Genomic DNA, 27,347 nt, shown 5'->3' with positions numbered 1-27,347 from the left:
CGTTGGACAATGTGCTTAACATCACAAGTTAGTAGACAACTAGCAGATACAACTAGTTTTAACTCGATAGCTTCTCGTTTTCCAAAAACCTTATACATAAATAGCAGCAAAATGTAATGTTTATACATTAGAAGCAAAACATGCATTTTTACTCTTAAATAGCTTGTAACCGAAAGATCGAGAATCGAAATGCATTCATAATTTGAACGTTTTCATACAAGTTCTATCCGCGTATATATTGTATAGATTTTTCTTTTTCAAAAATCTGAGGGAATTTAAAAGTCGCTATCATGACAAATAAGGTAAGATCCGGAATCCCCTTGTATCATGACAAATGCGTCTTTCTAAAATCCCCATAGTATAAATGTAAAAATCGATTGCAAAATAGAAATATAATATAAAACAAAAACCAATATAAAGAAAAACAGATTATTGCATATATATAAAAGATTTACAACGTCTACATTAACATCTGTTTTTTGTTTCTCTTTCTTTTACATAATTTCCAGACGATTTATGGTTATATACGCCATAATACATCGTTTCATAATTTCAACGACCATTGCACTAATCAAGTTTTGCAGTTACAAAATTAAGAACATTTACTGGTATAATTTGCAATAAAAACAGATTTTGAAATACATACTTCTGGATCATCCCATTTCAATTCACTTCTCTTTTCAGTGGGCTGCAAATTTCGGTCCCTTCCCATTAATTCATCCAACAGAGCCGCCGCTGCATGGGCCGCCATTTTGGAAACAAATTAGGACAAGATGACGATGTTTTCTCCGATATTAGAATTTCTTTTTTATATTTCATCAGCAATAAAAAAAGTATCACATAATTACAATCGAATTTCCAAAATATGCCAAATACTTAAGTTACGATAAAATGACGTACATTTATTTTGAAAATGCGTAAATAACACGGCGATCGGGAACTTCCGTTACAAATCGGGCACGAGACAACACGCATGTCTCTTATTTGGATCGTGACGTCACGAAAGATCCACACGCGGTGTCCGTGCAGAGTTCAGCAAATTTTAGAGGAGACTTTTTAACAGAAAAAACACTTATGGCCTCTGAAGATAATGATAACAGTGCCCCAGACTCCTGGGAACAAAGTCTGAATGATTCTCCTGAAAACGAATCGAGTTTGGATGAATTAAATTCTACTTTATCTTACTTAAATGTTAATGCTGCAGAATTCGTTCCTGGTCAAAATGTACATGCTCCTGAATTCGTACCTTCGTTCATGAAAGATCCTGAAAGTCTACAAGGTAATTAATGTACAAACCAAATAAATGATAATAGTTTACATTATTGATTGTAAATATCCCAACATAGCTTGTCTACTTATACATATTTTTCCTGCTAAACGCTGCCTAAAAATACTGTTCTTCTGAAGATTTACTAGCATTACTATTCCCAGTAGCTTCAGTGAAATCGACATGCTGACCACATTTAATTGACGTGGCCATAAATTCGGGGGCCTATTTTAGTATTCTTCTAATAGGAATATGAAACACCCACTTTATGTTCAACTAGTATATTCTTGTAATCTGTTTTGGGCACATTATAAAGATAACTAAAGCATTTATGCATTCAGATACTTCTTAGCTAATACATTTAAATTTTATTTTTAAAGGCATCTGAACGATTTTCTTTTGTCGTTTCTTTTTTAATGTCAAACTACTATTATTTTTAGTTAAGAAAAAGTAAGTCCACACACCCATTTGTTCACCGGTAATAAACGTCAGTTTAGTATATTGATTCGTGAATAAATTTGTGGCTTTCCCTTTTTTAATATATATATATATATCACATACATTGATGTCTAGATAAACGAAGACCTTATGAATAGTATTCCAATAAACATTTTAGACTGGCATAAGTATTTTAATACCTGGTTTGGGATTAAAAGTCATTTTTACCCCCAAAAGCATATTAGCCACCCCGTCCTTAGAACCTTTCATGATTGAAATTCTTCAATTTCAGGTACATGTGTTGAAATGTAAGAATTATACACGATATATTTTTTCCTCAGATACTGTGAAATAGTTTCTGAATAACGCTAAGTAAAATACATAATGCGTTACAGAAAATAGCTCTTGGACTAGTTGACTCTAGGTAATTTTAACACGATTTAATGCAACTATTGTTTTATATTCGCCAAAGTATGGTGACCTAGCTCGATCATGAAAGACCACCTGACAATTCCTGAAGTGCTTTTGTTACCCAAGCATTTTTTTTTATAAACCCAAATGTAATTTAAAGAATTAATCGTCGACAATTTAAACAGAATAATTCCGAAGGGGCAATTTTCAGATGTCTGAACTTGGGTTGTATAGATGTTAAAATTGTAACGTCATCTCGTTTTATATATATACGTGTAACTAAGAATAGTATGTTCAATTTGAAACCGTGGGTTTATTTTGTATTCCATAAGGTAGCCATTTGTATCCATATATTTCGATTTTCGTCTCTTTCCTTCTTAGTAATAAATGACCATTTTAAGAATTAAAACTGCAATCGCCACATTATTTTATTTAAAAAATATTATAAGTAAAGTAAATCACTTGAATTTATAGCTGTAGCAGAATGTTGTGTATTTTTAGTGTGATAAATTTAAATTGCTCCCATATTTAATATTGAAAAGTAATTCTTTATGCAGTCTGCAGTTTTTAATTATGTTGTTTGCATATATTAAATGTTTCCTTTTCCATGGTTTCCGCTGTCTCAACAAGTAATTGTTTAACTTAAAAGTCAAAAAATATAATCTCATGAAGAAGCTACCATCTGGTCTCGTGTTATATTAGCCTTGCCGAAATATTCCCATCGTGCTTGTGGCAGCCTTTTTTATTCTCTCTCAGAATTAAATTGATATATCAAGTTTTTGTATAGATTGTCGATTTTCATTTCTACAGCATAAATCGCTTCAATATTTAAAACTCATCTTTTATTGTTGAACGTTACAATGCAGTTTTTTTTTTCCCTCTGATGAATGCATGTGTTATCAAGAAGAAAAAACATCTGGTGATAAATTCACCAATAAATTCAATATTAAATCGGATTTTAATATATTATTTCGACATGGCCTATCGACTCGCATTAGATTTTTTTAAATATTCCCTTAGTTGGGCCGCCAAAAAAGATAACCGTGGGATGGGGGGGGGGGGCTTTAACGCGGTCGCTCGACCTACTAGAAATAGCAGTCAAATTTCCTTCAAAACACACCCTGTCTTTTTAAAAGGGGAAACAGACGTGTATCTAACAGGATCTAATCCCAGATATATCCTAAACAAAGATGGGATGGTCGCAGCGTGAACGCTTCATGTCTGCTCAGTCAGGGCTAACCTCGGGTTAAACATCTGAATTTTCTGCACCATATATGAAACTACGGTTGCAAGAACCCAAAATTAGATGCTTTTCGCAATACATTTGTCTAATTATTAATGTTTCAGCTACTATCCTATAATGTCTTAATTGTTCTTTCTAAATTATATTACTGGGCAATGCCTACTACTGAGATTGCTGTTGTTGACTCAGTTTTTTTTACCAGTCAGCCATTTTCACCTGTAAAACGCCAATAAGCAAGTGTCCACTCGTGTTAAATTTCCTAGATGATAAATACCTCGGATATCTGCACATATCCAGTACCAATATATTCGGTATCCTTATCTGCTCAACCGTTTTGCTATCTTAAATGCGATACTACAATATCTATTGTTGATTTGATTTGATTTTTACATTTTATGAATATGTTCCTTGAACTTCAATTCCCATTTTTAAATGTTGAGCTTATAACCCTTTACACTCGTATCTTTAAAATATTCCGATTAACGTTGGACTTCTGACCTGTCTAATAAAGGAAGGGGATCTGGGTTTCAACCTGTTTCTTACTTGTCGCTCGCTTATTCTGAGATTGAAATATTTCAAGATGGTAATTCTGAGATGTCATCTGTTCGTTTAATTTCATGTGTAATATGACTCTCTTGTAAACACGTTCTTTTCTGTTATTTTCATTGATATAATAGTGAAGAATGTAACAGTTTACTTTTAGATTGATTAATAGTCAGCTTCATGAATACCCATTTTCGTAGACACGAAATAACATTCAAAGTAATGTTTATAACCCTAAGCTAGAACACGAAAGTTACAACTGGTCTAATCAGTCGAGTACTGGATTATCAATCTGTTTCTATTTCATCACCGCTCTATACATTGTCAGTATTCCAGCTTACTTGGCTTCAAATAGGTACCTGTTAGAATAGCAATAGATGCACACAATAAAATTGACTGGTATTTCGTTAGTTTACTGAACTACAATGTAACAAAGAAAGGAATGAACTGCTCTGTAAAGTTAAAGTGATCCTGAGTTACAATATAACGGCAAGGTCTTCAATTGTGTGTCCAAGCAAGGTTTTTAGTGGGTTATGTGTCCAGATTGTCTTTGTACCCCATACAATTCGACGCAGCAGGTATGAGTGTGCAGTAAGGTTCTCAGGCGAAGGTATTGCATAACTGAAACATACATGTTTGTAGTTTGCATTTAGTTATTCAGTCGACTATTTGCATGGAATAGGACTGCTTGATTAGATCTCATTTGGGGGTTAGATTCCAATAGATATAACATTATCATTGCTATAAATACTGTGTAGGTGGTAAGAAGTTTGTTTCCCAAACACGTGGCTTTTTGGTTCAATCCCAGTTGTGGTACCTTGAGCAAATGCCTTCTATATTCTGAGGCCAACCAAATCCTTATGAGTGGATATGGTAGACGAAAACTGAAGGAAATCTGTTGTATATGTGTGTGTGTGTGTGTCTGCCTGCCTCCGTTTTAACATAATAATTGTAAATGAATTTTATTGTCATGCAAGCAATGCCGTTTGTGTCCAATATTCTGTGGAAACCTGCTTGACCATGAAGTAATATTACTCTACATGGAGACGGGTAAGGGATGGTAATAAAAGGGCATCCAGTTGTAGAAAAGCTGCCTCAAATTCCATCTGACACATAGAAAAGAGGACATTGAAATGTTGGTAGTTTCTGCTGATATTGGAGATGAGGAAAATTACATATTGCAGAGCATATAAATTCACTCTGTATAGTAAAATAGTTCTAACCTTGATATTTGAAAACCAATTTGTAGTTGTAGTCCCTAAATTCAAGTCTAACAAACAGATCATCAGAATTTCAACTTAGTTTAGTTTTATTAAGCTTCGGTGTTGTGTATGCTTCTTCTTTTTTTTTTAATACTGTCTCCATGAACGGATAAATACTAACTTGCATTGCTGCGTTATAATCTCTCACCTAAGTATAAAGACAAAATTTTGGAGGAGTATAGTTGTTTACATCAACCTTAGTACTTTACTGTTAACCGATTGATTCTCAGAAGATGAAAGGCAAAGTTTACCTTTGCAGGTTTTGAACATGATATAAAGAGCTAGAACAAATATTGCAAAGCATTTCGTCTGATGCTCTGTTAATTCTCCAATCCATTCCCCTAACTTTACTGTGTGGTAAGGGTTTGTAGACATCTATATGCTTGACTATAGATATGCCACCAACTTTTTTTTTTTTTTTTTTTTTTTCTAAATTCGATTTGTTTTAATTAATTCAATCATTACCTATGCCAAATTGTTTTAAATTTAATTTTAATAACTTTTGTCATTCATAGATGATGAAATGGATGACAGCAATGTTGGTAAGTTTTTTTGTTTTGTTTCCTTCCCTGCATCCCATAAGATATTTCAGTGGTTTCAAAGACCAAACTTCTTAATTTCTTATCAAATTTTTCATTTTGGTAATTCAGTAAACAGAGTGAAATTGATGTAAAGTTTATTTTAGATAGTGAATTGCAACATCACATTAATGAATGACATGTTTAATATAAACAATGCTAAATATACTTCGTGTATCTTTATCCAATTATATGCATGTAAACACATAATTGGATTCTGAAGTAGTAATTATCTTTTTCCAGATTGCTCAGTTTTGAAGCATGAGTAAAAAGAAAACAACAGTTTGTCTATGTATAAAAAATTAACATCTATTTTAATATTGATTGATGGAAAATCTATTACTTTAGAGTTAGAATTCAAATCTTAATGCTTGTGAAACATGAACAATAAATACTTAGAATATAAAGAGTATAAAGTTTGGTTGAATTGCAAATTCTGCAAACCAGAAAATAGGCTGAATGCTAGTGAACTGTGTATAGGTACAATATAAATACAAATGACTGAGCTGAAGGTATGAATAAAATAGATAATGAATACCAAGAAGATTTGGGATGGGCTTTAACCAACACTTGTCAACTCTAACAACTTTTTATTCATCTTCATTCATTGACATGATTCGTCTTTGCACTAGCTGGTACTTTTGGTAAATGTATGAACGACTAACCTTTTCAGATACTGTCTCACTTAAACCACCTATATTACCAAATTCATGACTTGGAGAGTGGGGTAAGTAGGACAGGACCCATGCCCTCAAGGCCTCTGAGGCTGATAAGCAGAAGCTATTTTCTGGCTGGAGGCTTGGACTTGAATGCTTAGTGTAGAGAGCACTCTACTGATAATACCCAATAGTCAAATGGTAGGGTTTAGTGGGCAATGGATTAAATCTTGCTTAAAAAATGTCTTGGGAAGTTGGAGGGTGAAATTCAAAATAATTTTGAATCCATGTCTTACCTATTTCACTTAGGGTTCTAACTTTCATTAATTTGTGAATTGCTTGCTTGTCTAAATTTTATATTCATATGGGTTATTTTAAGTTTGCGAATAAAAATTTTGTCTGTGGGATCCCAGGCTTGGTTTTACTTTCTATCATTTGTATTAGGAACAGACATTGATAAAACCATTTTGTATAACCATTTAATTTTAATTCTGGATTTAAGGTGAGAGGGTTGAAAACATTTAAAATTCTCATCATCATTAGCTTTAAGCATTTATTTTCAATACTGGCAGGGGTTAGATGGTTTGTCAAGATCTGACAAGTTGAGGAAGGTGAGGCATATGAATTCATTTTGTATAAAAAAAAAATATTTCTGATGTTACTATCCAAAAACAAGCTTGTAGTCATGGTCCCTAGATACAGGTCTAACAAACAAAAGATCATCAGGATTTCAGCATAATTGTGCTCCAATGTCTACTTTGGCATGGTTTTTGTGGCTGGATGATCTTCCTAATGCTAGCCATTTTATAGAGTATACTGGGTCTTTGATCATGGCAGCACTAATGAAGTTGCCAGTTTGGCTGAGCTAAGTTAGTTTTCTGTTTCCTTCCTCGTATTAGTAAAGTTGGCTTGTCTATTGTTAATTTAGCTCAAAATGAGTAATTGCTTCTGCTATCATTTCTAAAACAAAAATTGTAATGCATATGCCACTTTATAGTATTTAACTTGATTTGGAATTTATCAAATGTTTTTACTTTAGATTATCTAAAAATGTTGCTTAATTTCTCTCATTTTGTATAATTTTTTATTAAATATCTTTTAAGCTGATGACTGGGCTGACAATGTTGAAGATGAAGAGGAAGAAGAAAAGTCAAACAATGCTGTTGAAACAATGGAAGTTGAAAATGTTTCCATTAAACCAAAACGGAAAAACAAAGATATAGCAGCACCAAGTGTCAAGAAAGAACATGTAAATGTTATTTTTATAGGTCATGTAGGTAAGTATTATAAAAAGTTGCATTTATATTGTATAATTGATCAAATTTAAGTATATTGCAATATTTTCTAAAGTAATAATTTGAGAACCTCTCACTCTTGCTACACATATATAGTCTGTGTGTAGATGCAGGCATGACTGCATGGATACGGAGTTCTTTTTGTTAACAAGAGTTCTGTTGCACTAAATGGCACCTTGGGTGTCTTCTACTTCAAATTCAAGTTGGCAGGGGCCTTGTAACTGAAATTATTAGATGGAAACTGGACAGAACCCTGTCGTGTGTGTGAGAGGAGTTTTACATTCCATGTCTTTGAATGAAAAGTGTTGATCAAAAAGTGACATTTGTCATTCCTTATTAACATATTGTCCTCTATACTTTCAAAGACAAATGGTGTATAAAAAAAAAAATACATCGCTTGGGTATAAAATAGGTAATGGGTAGGATCAGAAAGGATATCTAGCTTGTAAAGCAGCATCTGGGTCATATTCAGCCAATTCATGCTAGCATAGAATTGTGGTCATAAAATTAACATTGTGTGTGTGTTCTTTCTTTTCTTACTGGGGTAACCAAGTATCTCCTCTATAGTAAGACATCTATCTCTATCCCTCTGTTTATATTTCAACCTCTCAACCAGCATGAAGCCACCTCCCTCAGTAGTACTACTCCCTCTCCCAACCGAGGGGTCTTTGTCTTGCAAGTTACTTGGTGGCTGTGCTGGTGCCATGTAAAAAAAAAAACAAAAAAAAAACAACACTCAATCCACTCTGTAAAGTGGTTGGCATTAGGAAGGGCATCCAGCTGTAGAAACATTTTCAGAGCAGACAGTAGAGACTGGTGTGGTTCTCTGGCTTGCCAATTTCTATGAAACCATCCAACTATTGCCAGCATGAAAAGTGAATGTTAACTGATGGTGTGTGTATATATATATATATATATATATATATATATATATACACACACACACACACATTCATACATGCACATATGTGAACACATAGTAAACTTAACATGAGATTATAATTCTTTTAATTATAGACTCAATTGAATTTTTAGGAAGGATTAAAGTAAATATGCTAAATATACCTTGTTTCTATATTTGGCTTGCAAGATTCTTGATGTGAACTCCTGTTGAAACAGATTTTGATGTATCTCGGTTCATTATGCTAGTAATATACACACACACACACACACACTGGCTCTGTTTCACTTTTGTTATTTTTAGTAAATTGGCTAAGTGATTAACCAATATTTATTGTTGGCATAATGACTCTCCTGAGATACAAGTAAAAATATCTGTTAGCCAAGATATACAGTATTCTTGATACAATAGCATAATTTATGTTGTAAAGGATGCTTAGTAAAATGTATTGCATAAATTACCAATTATAATTTGATCATTGAATTTGACTTGGGGGGGGGGTGATATTATTATCATGGAAAGATTTTGGATTTTAAGTGATATGTAAGGAAATGTTGCCAGATATTTCATTGTTTTTATTTAATTTAGCACCTGTAGCTTGTTTAATGCAATGACTATTGTTAGTATAGGTTACTAATAACTTTTGTATTGCTATCATTTTAATCTCATTAAATTTGTTATTGTAACCATGAGTAATTTTTTTCTTTCATTTCATCTTTTAGATGCTGGAAAATCCACAATTGGTGGTCATATAATGTAAGATTTTTGTTTTTATCTTGTTTTCATTGTTGAAAATAGAATGATTTTTATGATATTGGGTATATCTGTATTCATATTAGCAGTTTGGCATTCTCAACAGATTTTACTATTTCTAGTTATGTAAATTTATTGGTGAAAGGCTTCATAAATGAAGTTAATTTAAAAAAATTTTTTTTAAAAACTGATTTGTAAGCTAAATTAACTATGACTTTTTTTTTATATAAATTGAATAGTACTGCAAGTGACATTGAAGAATTTGTGCTTCAGTTGTAAAGGAATGAGAATGAATGTTGGTATTTATTCTGTAGTAAGGTGTTCAGAATGACTGAAAATTGAAATCCATAAGATGGCTTGAATATAAATGTCAGATATTCAGTATCTTCCAACTACTCAGAATTTCCACCTCCTGTGTTTATAATTATTTTTATTTTAAACATCAAAATAGCCTCTCTTTTTTTAATTTATACTACACAGGTATTTGACTGGCATGGTGGACAAAAGAACTCTTGAAAAATATGAAAAAGAAGCTAAAGAAAAGAATAGAGAAACATGGTTAGTTATTTCCTTATTTTTATTATTTGTAATAATTAACCGCTATAGTAAAAGGTAAAGACTCCCTTCGGTCAAGAAGGGGCACCACAAATTTTGTCAAGGCAAAGGTTGAGAAAGCTTGGCACCAGTGATGTCTCAACTCATTTCTACAGTAGAGTGAACTGGAGCAACATGAAATAAGTGTCTTGCTCAAGAACACAACACCTAGTCCAGTCCAGGAATCAATCTCACAATTGTAAATCCGACTCTCTAAACATTAAGTCATGCGCATTCACACAGTTAGCCATTGTATAATAATAATAATAATGGATATAGCATAGCCGCTATGACTGAAATAAGTAGAATACTTTGATAGAATATCATTTTAATGTCTACTTTCCCATGCTTGTTTGGATCAGGCATGACTTCACTGAAGTAGAATTTTCTACAGCCAGATGCCTTTCCTGATGTCAAATCTCACCTGTTTCCAAGCAAGGTAATAATTTCCTCAGTTTATCAAACAGCTGGATATACATTCATGGAGGACTGAAAATAAACAACACCATTTATATGAAAAATGCTTTGATTACAATCAGTGTAAACAGCTGAATACGCAGTCTCCATAGACACCTGTATACTGGCAGGTTTCTTTAAGTTTCTGCCAAATTTTACTCAATGAAAACCTAGCAAGCCAAGTGAAATCAGTCCTAGCAGATACTGATGCCACACAACTGGCACATAAAGGCACCCATGACACTTGGTGTTGTTGGCATTAGGAAGGGCATTCGGCCATAGAAACCATTCCAAATCAGGCTGGAATCTGGTGCAAGCCCTCAGTTTGCCAGCCTTGGTCAAACCGTCCAAACCATGCCAGTGTGGACAACGGACATTAAATGATGTAGAGGGCACCAACCAATATCATCCACACAGTGGGGTTGATCTAAGCATGATTACAAAGCAAACTTCTTAGCTACATGGTCATGCCTGCTCTTAACCCTTTAGCATTCAGATTAAATGTAATGCTTATCTATTCACATTGTTTTGAATTAACCATGAATTATCTTGTAGTTTCAAGATTCTAATAATGCGGTAGTTTATTTTTAGAAGGGGAGGTGTGCAGGGCCAGTTTGAACATTTTGGGCCAGATATGGCTGGTTTAAATGCTAAAGGGTTAAATTTATAACTCCTTTTAAATCTAAATGGCTGCTTAATGGTAACCTATTTAAATAGAACAAGTTTATCATTTTTTATTATTAAAGAACCTTTTTGGAGCTTGACTCAGTTCAGTAATACCATCATCCAGCAATATTCAGTGTTTAGATTGGATTTTGTAAAGAAATATCTTTTATAGAAAAGATCTTGTACCCTTCATTATGGTTAAACTGAGCATATCAAAAATCACTGAGGTCAAAAGTTGGCAAAATAATCATTCGATGTAGTTATTACAATTGAAGTCTATGCTTTATGAAAGACATTTGGTAGGGACATGCTGCCTAGGTAGGCAATGCCTACCTTGAATAAAATGGATCAATAGCAACATTTTCCTTTTTATAGCAAAATATGTACCTATTTCAATAAAATTATGAAGGTTATTCGGATTACTGTGCATAAAATGCAAAATATTTTATTTTTTTGTAGATTAGGTAGGCATGATTCACCCCAGCTTTTCAATCTCAGTATTTAAACTGCACATAGTACTGCTGTAGTACATGTGCTGAGTACACTCCTACAACACTCTTTGCTTTGTGCTATAAAAGCAGAAGTAAATCTGCCTTCAACTCAGTTGCGCACCTGTGTTTTGCTTATTTTTTGTGTGTTTTACTACATAAAGGTCACCCACCAACTGCCTACCTGAGTAATTACTGACATGAGGTACATATTTCTAAAATGTCTTGTGTGAGCACTTTATTCTGAAATAATTGTTATAAAATTTTATAATGTAATTAAACAGACAAATGTGAAATATTCCCCCACTTCCATAGATTTTGCTTCTAGGCTGTACAGGAATCATATCCTTTCTATGAAATATATTGGTTTTTGTTTGTATTTACTACCAAACTCGCTAAGCAAAATATTACTGTTTTGTGTTTTCTTTTTTCAAAGGTATTTATCCTGGGCTTTGGATACAAATTTAGAGGAACGTGAAAAGGGGAAAACTGTGGAAGTTGGACGAGCATATTTTGAGACTGAAAAAAAACATTTTACCATTTTAGATGCTCCAGGTCATAAAAGCTTTGTACCAAATATGATTGGTGGTGCTGCGCAAGCTGATATGGCTATTCTTGTGAGTTTTTCTTTACTTTTTTTCTCTTTCTTCTCTCTTTCTCTCTCTCATAACATTTTGTGATATTTTATTTTATTTTCATCTTTTAGGTGATTTCTGCCAGAAAGGGTGAATTTGAAACTGGATTTGAAAGGGGTGGACAAACAAGAGAACATGCAATGTTAGCGAAGACAGCTGGTGTGAAACATTTAGTTGTTCTCATAAATAAAATGGATGACCCAACAGTAGAATGGTCAGAAAAACGGTACAGTAGCTTATTTATGTTGGTAGAGAAAGTTATTAATGTCTTGAATATTAGCTTCTATTTCATAGCATTCAGTGAAAAAGGAAATGCCAAATGATGGTCACTTTTTGAATCGGTAGAAAAGCTTTGCAATTTGGCTTTATCAATCTAATATACATTGAATTTATGAAAAAAGGAATTGTTGCTATGAATGGGTACAGATTTTGTTAAATACTAACCTGATAATCCTGATCATATTTAAAGTGTATTTTATTTTTAAAAAATTTAATTACATTTACATTAAACTGAAGTAATATCTTAGTTTTGTGGTAAGAATTTCATTCTATATTTGTGTAATATTTAGTTGTGCTCCAAACACAAGTTTAATATTTAGGTTTTAAACAAATATTTTGCTGCTTATTCTTTAAATCTTTGGTTACTTGAAAAGTAATTGGAACCTAGGCAGTGTGTTGTTTGAGATAGGTTAACAAAAAGATTCATTTTACAGCTTCTCATTGCTTTGGATTTTTTTAAGCTTAGGAGATTGTCTTAATGAATCTTGGCATGTTTAATATTTTAATTTGTTACCACAACTGTTTCATAGATTTGGAGATACAGGAACTCTTATTAACATGTGTACACTATTTTAATTATGATGCACTTGAGTATTTTTGTGAACTGAAAATATAAAGAACTTTAACAAACTAAATTATAAGGGCCAGATGTAATTCCGAAAAATTACAATCCAGTTGGTAATTAAAGATGTAGAGACTCTTTAATTTCTGTTTACTGTTGATTCTCATGGATTAAAATATCAGTTCTGTTAAGAGTGTAATTCTTGTATGACTAGACCAGTTTCGTCTGTATTGTCTTTAATGGATCGCAAGAACTTAATTTAGTAGGTTCTTTTTTTTTTCTTTTTCTTGTAGGTACAATGAATGTCATGATAAGCTTATACCTTACCTAAGAAAATGTGGCTTTAATCCAAAAACAGATATTTATTTTATGCCAGTGTCAGGATTAACTGGTGCTTTCCTTAAAGATGTAGTATCAGAAGAAGTGTGTCCATGGTTCCGAGGGCCAGCATTAATCCAATATTTAGATGATATGCCCTCACTAAACAGAGCTTCAGATGGCCCTGTAAGGGTACCAGTTGTTGATAGATACAAGGTATTATTTTGATTTTTCCCAACCCCCCCAAACTCTCAATTATGTTATATTGGAAAAATGTTCACGATGACTGCAATTAAAATGGTATAGTTGATTTTTTAGAGGTCAGAATTACTTAATGATGGAGTACTTAAAATACCCAAGTCAAACTGAAATGGTTGTGTGTTAAGCAGTTAAATTCTAAACCATTATCCGTGGACTTCAGTCCACTATCCTACATACTCCCTATGGAAGCCACTTAATCTCAAACCATCTCTGCTCTCCAAGCCTCCCAATTTCATTTATTATATGCAGTGTGTGCCTATATAACGTCTCTCACTTGAACATGAGTGATAAAAACTTCCAGCTGCTCAGGCTCGGATTTTCTTTTCCAGTCTTGTTTATTTACCATTTCCTAGCCACTAACGGTTGACTGTTTTGTCTCTTAACCCTTTCATTACTATATTTCTGACCAAAATACACCCCTCATGAGTTTCAGTTAAATTCTAAAATAATCATTAATTTAGACTAGTTTCATTAAACAACTGTAACGTTTTTACTTAACATATTAATGTGATATTTGGAACATAATGAGTCATCAGCTAATATTTAATTGGGTATGCAACAACATTTTGATATAGAAGAATTGTGCACATCACTAGATTATCAGTTGAATTTAATGCACAGAACAGGTGTACCATAAAGCTAAAATAAACTGAAATATTGGAATTTGTTTTAGAGGAAAACTAGAAAATTAAATACATCAACTAAATGAAATATACTCACACACATACATGAATACATGGGAGCATATATAATAAAGGTTTACAAGTAAAGCTAAGTAAATTTGAAAAATATTTATACAATCTAATTACACATATATACAAGCAATATTCACACAATATTTCTATCATAGAAAATTGTAAAACATCCCACTCTACATACTGCAACCTTGCAGAATGCACATTGGAAAGATGTTTCAACTGGCCATCCACTGGGAGTTTATCTTTGTTGATGTAGACATTCACGGCACTGCCTTTGCGACCCCCGATTTTTTCTAATTTATGTAGATCAGCTGAACTCGGAGGAAGATCTCTCTGGCAGGCTTTGCATTTCCTTCCTGCAGTTATTTTTTTTGGAGGAATAACCTGCCCTCAACTGCGTTGCTACATCTGCTCGGAACTGCAGATGTCGCATTGCTTGCGAACCCTCCTGATTTGGTATATAATATAAATGCATTTACAATGCTCATGTTTACTATATACCAAACCAGCTATCGCCACTATTTATTACCCGGTCTACCAACCGGATAATGATCTGGTTCAGCCGATCCACACCGCCCTTGTACCTGTTATAATTAAGGTTCACAAACAGGATGCCATTTTCATCTACACATGGTTGTGCAATGTTAGATAGAAAATTTATCTGCCTCTTATCTCTGCAGTCGCTAGCAGATTTCCTTTCTACTGTTGGATTATTTCACTTTTTTTTTTTTTAATCCAACAGCACCCCTTTTCTACTAGCAATTACTGCAGCACAAGTATACGTTGCCACAGCTTCTAAATCCGCTGCAAGTTTGACCAAACTAAAAAATCAGTCAAAAAATAATATATGGCCCTGGTTATGGTATGGAAGTGAACTCCAGACCACATCATACCCTAGGCCATGCTGACTAACATTGTCTCTTTTCCTCATCTGAAAGCTAAATCCACAGCAGCACCCACAAATTTTCCAAACTCTGATCCCCCATTTCGTGGGCTTTCCTGGCATATACTTCCTTTATACTCCACCATGCCCTCATCAACAGATAAGTATCTCTCAGGGTTGTAAAATGTTTTATATGCATTTTGAACACAGTCAATGAGGGGTCTTATTCTAAATAAAGGATCAAAGTTTGGTTCTCCACGTACTGGGGTACTGCTAGTGTCTCTCACATGTAAATACTGGTTCAGTTTCACAAATCGTATTCGGATTATAATACTGGAAACATACTGATCACCAAAAGGTTTCTGATTGCTCCAGTAATTTGTAATTCTGGGTAACTGTCTAATACCCATAATAATATTTCTTTCATTTCATCATCCTTGGTATATCCTGGCACCATAATATGCCCTATAGCTTGTGGGCCCTTCAAATTCAGATTCCCCCACTACCCTATAATCGCAAAACTGGCCAAGGCCTATAAAGAAAATTGAACACCAACCACATTGTTTTCACCTGTCCAAGATCTGTGAATTCATGCCATGACCACCTCCAACTAAACGAAAATACCTTAATTGTATTGTACTTTGTTTCTGTCATTAGTTGCTGTGTTCTTAAATATTTACATTTGTCAGTAATATGTGCAAGATTTATGGGTCCCACCTACCCAGTGCACTTTTGCTTTATTTGACTTATGTAAAAGTGAAATAAGTATGAAAGCAGTTTGGCTTCACTGAATTATTGGTAAACAAATATACTTGAATTTCATTTAAGTGTGAAAGGGTTAGATAAGTTAATGTCAGATATTCTCCCCCACCTCTTCAATAAAATATTTTTCATAATTGTTTTCATAGGATATTGCATGTTTTTCTTTATTTTTTTTTAATAGGATATGGGAACAATTGTTATTGGAAAGGTTGAATCTGGCAGTTTATCAAAAAATCAAACTCTATGCCTCATGCCTAATAAAGTAAGTATCAATTATCTTTTCAGTTTTTCTTTTAAACCTGGTACTTACTCTCTTTCGTCCAGCTGTGCTTGGTTACAGGGAGCTAAACATACCAGCACCAGTTGTCAAGCAGTGGTAGGAGGACAGACACGGGTTTCTTTCAGCTTAAGGCTATAATAGAAGACACTTGCCCCAGGTGCCATGCAGTGGGACTGAACCCCATTCTATGTGGTTAAGAGGCAAACTCATTACACAGCCATGCCTTGTCTTAACATCTTTCCCATGCTTGCATGGGTCAGACTATTACCATCATCATCGTTTAAGGTCCATTTTCCATGCTGGCATGGGTTGGATGGTTCGACTGGGGGTCTGGGAAGCCAGGAGGCTGCACCATATGTGTGTGTAGGCAGCTCCACTGCAGTATTTTGAGCTCGTGTCTACTATATTCTCAGGTTGGCCAAAGGCTGTAAGTGGATTTCACTAGCAAAAGCTGAAAGTTTGTGTGTATGTATATATATATATATATATATATATATAAAACCCATCAAGCCATGTGAAATTGCAGTCATGGCTGATGCCAGTGTCATGTAGCTGGCACATAAAATGCACCCTTTGAATGTTGGGCAATATGTTGTGCTTGAGGACAGCTGTCAAGCCAGTGTTGCGTAAATGACACCTGTGCCAGTAGCACATAAAAGGCACCCTTTGGACTTTAGGCCTCACAGTGGCAGTGACAAATGACTAAAATCTTTGGGAGTATACCATGCTTCAGAAGACCTGTCAAGCCAAGTGAGAATGTAATCGTGAGCAATGCCTGTAAAAAGCACCCAATTCATTCTTGGAGTGGTTGGCATTGGGAAGGGCATCCAGCTGTAGAAACCATGCCAGCATGGAAAACAGGTGTTAAATGATGATGTGTGTATGTATATTTGTATTGGGTTTCTTTGTCTTGGCATCAAGTGATAGTTGTAAATGAGCAACATCTCATACAAGCAATACCATTCATTTCCAATCATCTCTGAGAGCATGTCTGGCCACAAGAAATACTGTCACAAAGATTTCCCTTGGTAAGTTATGCCTGACCCATGCAAGCATTGAAAAGTGATCATTAAAACAATGATATATATGGAAGCCATGGGTTATCAGTGTGCATTCATTTCTTGTATTCTTCACCTCAATGTTTTGAACTGGTACATTAGTCTTGGTTGACTCCTCATAATTTTCTATCTAAATGGTTTAACTAATTATTTAGATGTTTCAGTCTTAGAGAAATTTGATCTATGACATTGTACTTTTTATGAGAACCTTTGCTGTCCAGAATATTGTTACTGCTTATGTGCCATTTAAAGTACTTATCAAAAGTTTTTCTCTCAAGGTTGCACAGATGATTTTAGTGGAATAAGTTTTTTAAAAACATATAATTAATGCTTTTTATGTGAAAGATAAATATTAATCATGTAGCATCCAATTGATACCTATCATTTTGCTGAGGTTATTTTCAGCAGAAATTACAGCTGTTTTTCATGTTAAAAATTAGATACACCAAATATGTTAGTGATACATCTATCCGATGAAATGTGATACATTTGGGATTTAAATTTCTGATATTTTATCATTTCAGGTTCCTGTTAAGATTATGCAGTTATGGTCTGACGATATTGAAACGGATGCCACTAGTGCTGGAGAAAATGTAAAAATAAAGCTTCAAGGGGTTGAAGAAGAGGTAGCATACTTTTATTCCTTGTGTATTCATTTCGGAAATATCTGGTCTTCAGCATTTTTCACATGTCATTACAAAACATTGCAACTTGCCTTGATGATGTCAGATTTGTTTCCTTATAAAACATATGACTTATCTTGTTACATTAGAATTTCTTGGACTGTATTATGTAAATTAAACTTTTGGTGTGAATTTCAAAGAATAACACACTAAACTGTTCAGATTAATTCCTTCATACTATTTTCTTGTTTATACAGAAGTATTCCATAATTTTATATTCTATATTTTCTTTTTATTTAGGATGTCTCTCCAGGTTTTGTGATATGTTCTCCAGATAATGTATGCCATACAGGGAAAACATTTGATGCTCAGGTTAATGTTTTAATTTTGTCAATTTCTAATTTATATAAATTTTTACACTTTTGAATTTATTATATAATTATTATTTTTGCTAGTATTTTATTTTACATGTTGAAAAGAATGATAAACTTGAGTTAGATATAGAATGTCTTCTTTGTCTTAATTTAACAGATTGTCATCTTAGAACACAAATCTATTATTTGTGCTGGTTACAGTGCTATTCTTCATATCCATGCCTGTGCAGAAGAAATAACAATCAAAGTAAGTTTGGTTTTGCTCTATCTTTCACTTTCTCTCTCCTGTTTTAAACTTTCTAGAAATAATTTTGTGCCGTTCATTGAAGTTCTCTCTCTTTATATAGATATGAACTGGTGTCGCCCATGTACCTCATGTCCAACATAAAGGATCATTCACATATTTTAAGTTCTCCATTCATTTCAGTCTTAATTTGATTTTCCTTGTCCTTTATTATTAAACATATCCTAGATGTTTCTTGCAATTTCGGTATTTCTACATCCTTGTTCTCAAAATAAAAAATCTTTTATATTTGCAATCTGTTTACCTATTTTTTCCATATTTGTATGGTTTGGATAGGTCCTCTCTAACACAGTGCCTTGCCAATTGTTGCATTCCTTTGTCATCTTTGTGAGGACCAATTTTCACCTATCTTTGGTCTTTCTCTTCAGTTTTACCACTTAGATTTCCTGGCACTTCTTTACCTAGCTGTTTCCATGCATACCCATTTTGTCCTTTCTAGTGGTGTTCTCTTGTGCACTTATCTGATTCCTCTTCTACAGTTTTTTCCTCATCTCACATTGATGATGTACACTTAACATTTCACATCCAATAGATCCTGCTGGTTTCATTTCTCTCCAGTCTTCATACACAAGCATACATAACCCTTCATGTCTAAAGAGTCCTCTTGTAGCAAACAGTAAATAACTCCTAAACTTTTCCCCCTTTCTTATTGTGGCTGCTATGCTTTCAAAGTAACTTCTTTCCCTACTGATAAGTTCATCTAGATCAATCGTTCTCAAACAGACATACACCAAACCTTTCTTAAAAACTGGTAATGGGTTTTTGAGAGAAATTTTTTGTTCATAATTCTTTCTCAGCAAATGGTGTTTAAAATCTTAATTTTATTAAGCAGAGCAATTTGAGACTCTGTATCAATTCTCACAGTCTTTATTCACTGTCAGCTTAACTGTGGCTCCAATATATCTCTTATGCAAACATAATTCACTCTGTGTACTCCATACATAGTTTCTGCCTACTCTTCCTCTGTATATTAAGCACAGTAATTTCCTTGATGGTGCTACATAATTTTGTTGTTTGCTGCCCTTTTTATTTCATTCTTAGAAACACATTGATAGCTACCAAGCACTCCAAAATAACCATCATGGTTCTTTACAATGTGTCAACTTAAAGGTGTCTTGTGTTATTGGGGTAGTTTGCAGTAGGATGTCTGGTGCTTGATACGAGATCTCATCCATAAGATATTTCCACCTATTCACACAACTGTCTTGTGTAGCTGTTTAGATGCTGACTGGACCTTGAACCTGTTTTGTTAGTAGTACTTTTGGACACTAAAAGTAAACCTGCATGAAGAAATATACACATACAGGTAGAGAGGGAGATGCATTACATCTTTTCAGTTAAAACTGATCAACATAAACCACTACAGCACATGGCGTAGTGGTTAAGAGCACGGGCTACTAACCCCAAGATTCCGAGTTCGATTCCAGGCAGTGACCTGAATAATAATAATGATATTGAAAAATACCTTAGAAATGAGAACCCAGGTTCAAAATTTCCCCAAGGCTGGAGGGTATATCAGCTGAAACGTGTTAACAACAAACAAGATGAGGACAAATATCTGTCAAATGTAGATAATGTACATAATTCCTCATCTCTTAAATATAGAACTGTATAAACACTTTCACTCACCATCATATCCCATAGGGTAAAGCAGAAAGTCAAACAAAGTTTTAGTAGTTGTGATGTGTTGCCAAATAAAAACAAAACTATGGTACCAAATGGCCCCATGAATAAAGCTTGCAGTTCACATCTTCACCATGTAGACTTTCAACCTTAGTCTATGATGCTGAACTTACAGTGAACTATAAATAGCATCAGGCAGTAGATTGAAAATGATTTTAAAAAAACAGATTTGGACTGATGGAGAGAATGAGAATATGTGAGTGTGGAACAAGATGGAATAAAAGAGTCTGAAGGCAGAAAAAGAGATAAAGAGGGATAGAAGATGTATATGAAAGGAGAAGGGAAAATAGTGTCATGTGGTAAGAGATATGAAGATGCTTGAAGGAAATACTGTGGGAAAGAGTTGAAGAGGAGAAATAGTATGATACACAAATATAGTGAGGAAAGAGGTAAGCATTTATGCGAGAACTTGTCCAACATGCTTCAATCCTGTCACAATTTCTTTTACAAATGAAAGAAATATCAAATACACAAAAATATATGAGTAAAACAATCTTGTTTTTTTTTTTTTTTGACAATTGAGAAATAATTTGAATTGGTTCTGAATCATACCTTCTGATGCTTCAGAATGAGTCTCCTGCTGGATTTTAGAATTTTTATTCTTTACTTTTGTTGAGCTAGGGCCCTAGGCAATAACTTATTTCATATCTTTTGCTTGCAATATTTTGTGCTTTTGAACCTGTTAGCTTGTTAATTTGCTTCTAGTGTGCTTTTTATACAAGACTGGAATGTCATTTTTATATCCTCCAAATATGGATTTTTCTTTTACTACAAGGTGTTTTAATACTATTGTTTCTTACAATGATGCTTAAACAAATTTTTTTTTTTAACTTTAAAAACTCTTGTTCTTAGACTAATGGTTTGATTTTTGGAGTGACTGTCTAGACTTTTTGTTCAAATATACTCTCATAAATTTTTTTAATTGTAAGCTTAAAGGGTAGATGTACAATGGATTTATCTAGTGTGTTTGATCACAAACAGCAACAGACTAAAATTTATACCACTATGCCAATTTACATTAATCAAGCTAACCCCATTAGCAATTTTTATTTGTATTATATATCCAGACATTTTCTTTATAGCATTTATTATGTTTGGTTGACAAGAAGACTGGTGAAAAAACTCAACTTAAACCCAGATTTATAAAACAAGACCAAGTTGGCCTTGCTCGAATACAAGTAAATGGTGGGATGATTTGCTTAGAATCCTTCAAGGATTTTCCACAAATGGGACGGTTCACTCTTAGAGATGAAGGTAAAGTTATTTGAGGCTTTTATTTTTTATATATTTTATTGTCTCTTATCTTTCTGTATTTATAAACTACCTTATATTATTGAATTGTGATGGATAATGTTCCTCACTTGGCATATAAGTTGTGAATTTTACTTGTTGGATATTAAATAAAATATTCCTTTCCTTTTTATTAAATTTGTTTGTCCCTATTATAGTACTTTAATGGGCCAGGGAAGATATTCTGAAATGCTCATGTTTAAAGGGGGGGGGGGGCCGTGTTGTTAGTGTGGATGATATTGCCAAGTTTAGCCTCATTCTGTATCCAAACACGATGCTAAAATGTATAGGCTGAAAAGTGTGGAAGAATGAAGTGTTCAATCTGTATTCAGTGGACATTGAGTTTTTCTTCTCAAAAAAGATTTATGGTGTAAGTCATAAGAACAATGTTTAGATATGAAAGTTGTAGAAGATAAAGAATTTTTATTAATGTTGTCTTACTCTCAGATGAGATTTTGGATATCAATGTCACATTGCTTGATTTTCTGTTTTGAAACCTCTGGGAATAGTATCTGCATTTTTCATATGATACTACTTTTGTTAGTCAAAGGAGGAAAGAAAACTCCATACCCTTTCTAGGATCCTCAAAGGTGGTGGCTTAGAAGCCACTGTAACAGAATGGACTATTACATTGTCTGTAATGGTGTGACACCCAAAAACTAGAACATTCTGGTCAAAGAGCTCCCTGTTTCCATCTTACTTCTGAGGCTATTGCAGAAGATACTTGCACAAGGTACTGCACAGTGGGATCAAAGCCCAAAGCAGAATTCCACAACTCGTGTATTTCGTTTTTGGATTTGGTTTGCAAGATTCTTTGTGAGTTTGTGTGTTGAAGCACATTCTATTGTGTCTGGGGAGAGTCATTTTCTTTTTGTGCCTGATAATTTAACACACTCACCAGTAAAATTTCCACTTATTTCTTATTTTCCTAAAATTTTTGTTGCATCTTACAACCTTTTCAATAGTCTTGACTCTCAGTCTGTATTGCTTGCTCAGTATTCTGCGTTTTATCTTTTTGCTGTGAAGAGGGTTTTGAAGTCTACAGTAATAAATGGCTTCAGACCAGGTAGAATGGATTAATTCCAAATAGAATAGTGAACTGAAGCAGGAGCAACTGGCTAAGCACTATATAAAGATATATACAGTTATGTAGGCTAGTTGATAACTTCAGCATTTTTTCTTGTTAAATAGCAAGTTATGTAATGCCTATGTTACAGAATATGTCGAGAAATGCCTGTATCACTTGAATTAACTGGATTTTGAATACTTTTCGCTCACAAAGAATAAAATTCAAATTCTATAGAAGTATTGTAACAAAGGTTGAATATTGAATTTGCTGAGAGTTCATGTAAAAGACTCAGAAGTAGATACCTCCCAATGCTTGTATGACCTCAACACCCTTTTTCCAAGTTGTCAAACCAGTTTAGTCTTGTGGAAAGTTTGCAAAATCAAGGTTGTACATATAATAATGGGGATAGTGTGTGCCAAAAATTCTTAGTTATTTCCCCTTTATTGATTTTTTTTTTTTTTTAACATGTTGATTAAAAAAAAAAAATAAGCACACTACTATCATTGTAATATGGCTGCTGTTGCTGAAAAATAAAAGTAAATAACTTCAAATTGCAACAACTGGAAATGTATCTGTATAGATTAGAATATTGTCCTTAGAAATAATTGTTCATTGTTTGAACCAAACTTATTGATAATTAGAAATTAAATCTACCAAAATGTAGTGCTCTTTTATTAGTGATTGCATTCGATTTTGTATGATGAATGTTAAAATTGACCTTGGCAGGATTTGAGTTCAGAATGTTAAGTGTAATCAAATACAGTTATTTTGTATAGCTTATGAGTTACATTATCTGCCTGTCAGATATAGGTATAGATATAAAAAATTGTACATACATTCGAATGATGGGTTTGATATTCCTGAAAAATGCCTAGTTGGCTTTGCTTTGTTGATAATATATGATCACTACTCTCACATATTAGTAATTTATTTCGTGTATGAGATTTGTCCGAAAAGAAACTAAACTTTTTTTTTTTTTAAAGAATTTAATTACTTGAATTAACATGGTTTGGACTGCTACAAAAATGGCTTCATCTACAATTAGTACACCTCCCCAAGTTTAGGAATGTGTTTTCCAGCATAGCGCACAGTTCTCATAGCAAATTTTCTGTTATCACAGTTGAAATAGGAACATCACCTTTACTACTCAACATTTGTTGTAAAGATATTATCACTGGGGCTAGTAGCCTTTTCAAAGGTGTCTGGTGATAACTACTCCATATTGCATTACAGAATTTCCATTTGATTGTACATACCTTACTAGTAATAAATTGAGGGACAGGTCTATAACAATGCTACCATGTTTACTTCAGGAACATAGTGATTTTTCTTCCACATAGAAGAGTAAACTGTTCACATAGCCTTTGTGTGAATTGCCACAAACCTGCATTTTGACAATTTAAGTAGCCCTTATAACTAATCAAACTTTACCCATTATGTTGATCTATGAGAAATAGTGCATGAGCAACTAATGTCAAGCCATGGATTCTTCTTAGGAGGATACAGTGATGCATTAGTAGGCTAGCAATGAAGTCCTAAATTTTCTGTCCAAAACATTTCCTAGAAACTGACTTTTTATAAGCTAAAAGTTCAGTCATGGTAAGTTAGTGGCAGATATATTTCTTTTCAATCTAACATACGTGAAGGACTTTCATCTCTCTGTTCATATCAGATGTATCCAATATCTCACAGAAGCTGCGATAAATGCAAACTTTATTTGTATCACTTTTTGTGTTGGTGCTGAAAGCTCTTATGGTTGATTACAGCATGCCATTAATCGTTCTTTGTCTTCAGGGTTTTTTTTAATATTTTCCTTTGTATACTCAAAATCCTGAAGATAACCTTCAAATATATCTTTAGGGTTAGTTATGTGCAAGGGAAGTCTCATATTGGTATTATATATGCCAGAAGTTAGTAACAATTGTATGTTTTACAGTTAGTATAAGTTTCCGTTATGAATAGAAATACAAAACTGATAAACTTGTATTGTGGAGGTTACATTTTCATGATGGCTGTCAGCGAGTATATGTTGGATAAAATTGTAAATTGGTGTGCCAACTATTTAGGGTATTGAATGTATATATACCTAGCGGGAATAAGTTCTACTCATCATGTTTGAACAACATTCAGCTGTAAAAAGTAACTGCTCAAACAAGATCATACAGAAGACTTAGTTGTGCTCAGTCATAAATACGTTAACTAATTGGTGCCAACTTGGAATAGTAGAATATCAAATGAGGTTTGTCAGATACACAAAGAAAAAGTGTCCATGTTTTTTCTTCTTCACCACATTAAGTGATGCATTTACTTTCCATTTGAATTATCCTTTTAATCCTATGAATACTGATGGGGGGAAATTCTTTCAAATCTACTTTTCTTGCTATAAAATTGATCATTTTTGCATTTATAAGGTGTGCTTAATTTTGTGTATTTGAAGTATATGAAATGTGTACCAGCGTTTAAATACTGAAATCTTTGTAACAAGTTAATACTGACTGATGTACACATCATGGTTTTCTGAAAATATTTGCTACAGTATATCACTTCATTTATATGGTTTGTTAATCTTGTTCTCATAAACTGTTAAACATTTTGTAATAATTGCTTTTCTTTCTAACAGGTAAAACTATTGCCATTGGAAAAGTTTTGAAAGTTATAAGAGACTAAAATAGAAAATAAGAATACATTAATGTATTTTGGAAGAACTTGGAAAGCCAACACTCATAAATTCCTGTTTTTGGAATGGGAATGTATATGATGAAGTGGTACGCTAATTGAAGACTGACATGAACAATGTAGCAAACAGCGATGTTTGCATAGTTAAATTCATGCAGGAGAGCAGTTTTTATCTGCTGTCTGTTAATAAAGAAATAATAAAGGAAATTTAAATTACTATGAATCCTTCCTAAATTAAGACATTTCTTTCTTCAGCACTCCCTCCCATCCCCATTCATGCTTCCAGTCCTAAATTTCATTTGTAAGGTCTTTCAGCTTCTCATTTCTTGTTTTAAAAATTTACTACCATTTCTAACAGTAACTTTACAGTACATAATTTTATTAGGGGTAATTTTAATTTAAAGTATTTTAATTTGATAAATTAACTACTGTAGTATACAAAAGCTGTTGCAAGTAACATGTTTCATGTAATCTTTGTGAGATCAATACAAAATTGCGTAAACAGCCATAAATTGACTTTTTACTATTAGATTGGAACAGGTGTTTTGAGAGCCAGACTACAAACTCTATGGTGTCTAATTTAGTGAGGTCCCGTGTGAGATTAAATCCTATAAAGGTTCATTTTTTAACTTTTAATCCCTCCAGGATCAGTTAGATATCTACCAGTTACATTCTGAAGCTGATGAAAATGAACTGGGTATCATTAAAACAAACCTTGTGCCTGATGTAAACAATGTTTACTAGCAAAATCCTCAAGGCTATAAGCAGTAGTCATTTTAATCCCCATTCTCTTTAAACATGTTTTCATTTGATTACATCAAATACTCACTACATGGGTTTTATTATAAAATTTTTAGATCCAAAAGCGGATTAATTTCAATGACAGTTTTTAAGATGCCTTTCTCATCAAGAGGCTAATGCTTCAATTTGGTCTTCAGCTGGACTGCAAACCATAGCAAGCCTTGCAATTTTATATCCCCGTTTTTTTTTTTTGTTTGTTTTTTTTTTAAACATATATGCTTAGCAAGAAATCTAATGGGTTTCTAGTGGCTCTATTGAATGCCTATGCAAATTATCCTGTTCCTTATTCTTATGTGCAAGAGAAGAGATACATTTATTTTGAAACCTCCATAAGAGTTTGTTTTCTTTCTGAAATTAATATTGTTTGTTAACTGGTGATAGCAGCAGTTGCAGGAGGTTTATGAGTCTTTATGAACTTGTTATTAAAAATTTGAGCTTCATTATTTGTTGAAACCTTTTTGTTTTTCCAAGAAAGGGAAAAAAACTTTGCAATTACCTGAATTATTTGACATGTTTACTATTTAAAATTTATTTTTATAATAGTTAACTCAGTTAATCTTTAAAGTACCAAAGATTTTTGTTTTTGTTCCCTCTCTCCAGATCTGATAAAATGCTGCCTGGTCTTTTTAATTTGGGGAATTGAATATACCAGTCTAAACTGCACTGCATAATCTTTTCAGATTATGTCTCATTTAAAGATAATCTTTGCATGTCAATTGGTTATAGTTCCCATTTGCCTCTCTCTTTCTCTGAACAATACCCTCAAAGATTTTGTTGGGTTTAAAACTTTGGTCAACCCTCCTATATGGCTCTATTGTTGAGAGCTATCAGGTGTTGCAGATATTCTTATCTAAAGCCTAACTTTTACTACATAAAAAAATTTAGAAAATGTTCAAGGAAACACTTGGTCCATGAAGAAAAAAAAATAAAATTAAAAGCTAACACAGTTCTTGTTTTTTTTTTATTTTTATAATAGTTGAAACCTTTGAATTTTGTATGGAATGTTATATTTAGAAAATATGTCCAATCATGTAAGTTATCAACATTTTAGGGGAATGGTGTTTTCTTAAATACCATATTATGAATCCAGTTAAACATTTGAAGTTAGGGTTGCTGTTTCCAGATTCGAATTAAAATTCTCTTAATGAAATTAAATTGAGCATTGTTTTTAACCAAATGATTGATATAATTGGCCAATTCTACAAAAGCAATTGGGAATTGACGAATATATTTATTTGAT

The 27,347-nt window shown here is 33.3% G+C and overlaps 2 protein-coding genes across 3 annotated transcripts in view; one reads left to right on the top strand and one right to left on the bottom strand.

Annotated features, from left to right (window-relative positions):
* The window catches only part of LOC106874954 (uncharacterized), a 35,707-nt gene extending 34,947 nt beyond the window's left edge, over window positions 1-760 (bottom strand). For both annotated transcript variants that reach the window (XM_052968232.2, XM_052968233.2), the window contains exon 1: window positions 647-760. In XM_052968232.2, the coding sequence (XP_052824192.1) occupies window positions 647-751 (105 nt within the window). In that variant the 5' untranslated portion in view covers window positions 752-760. The remainder of the gene's footprint in view (window positions 1-646) is intronic.
* A 250-nt stretch (window positions 761-1,010) lies between these two features.
* LOC106870164 (eukaryotic peptide chain release factor GTP-binding subunit ERF3A) lies at window positions 1,011-27,049 on the top strand. Its single transcript, XM_014916163.3, has 14 exons — window positions 1,011-1,279; window positions 5,680-5,706; window positions 7,502-7,675; window positions 9,317-9,350; window positions 9,828-9,905; window positions 11,988-12,168; window positions 12,258-12,412; window positions 13,321-13,561; window positions 16,131-16,211; window positions 17,812-17,913; window positions 18,211-18,282; window positions 18,442-18,531; window positions 21,354-21,525; window positions 25,251-27,049. Exons 1-14 carry the CDS (start codon window positions 1,075-1,077, stop codon window positions 25,295-25,297), a joined length of 1,659 nt encoding a protein of 552 aa, XP_014771649.1. The 5' UTR covers window positions 1,011-1,074; the 3' UTR covers window positions 25,298-27,049.
* The last annotated feature ends 298 nt before the right edge of the window (window positions 27,050-27,347 follow it).

This window comes from Octopus bimaculoides, chromosome 5 (assembly GCF_046866305.1).
Source record: "Octopus bimaculoides isolate indiv1 chromosome 5, ASM4686630v1, whole genome shotgun sequence".
NCBI lineage: Eukaryota > Metazoa > Mollusca > Cephalopoda > Octopoda > Octopodidae > Octopus > Octopus bimaculoides.
This window is presented reverse-complemented; position numbering and strand designations above follow the sequence as displayed.

What these genes read in the sequence shown, in the direction of transcription:
- LOC106870164 (XM_014916163.3), top strand. Translation starts at nt 1,075, where the DNA reads ATGGCCTCTGAAGATAATGATAACAGTGCCCCAGACTCCTGGGAACAA. An exon ending in AGATCCTGAAAGTCTACAAG is followed by an intron (nt 1,280 to 5,679) that starts GTAATTAATGTA and finishes TGTCATTCATAG; the next exon opens with ATGATGAAATGGATGACAGC. An exon ending in TATGCCTCATGCCTAATAAA is followed by an intron (nt 16,212 to 17,811) that starts GTAAGTATCAAT and finishes TTATCATTTCAG; the next exon opens with GTTCCTGTTAAGATTATGCA.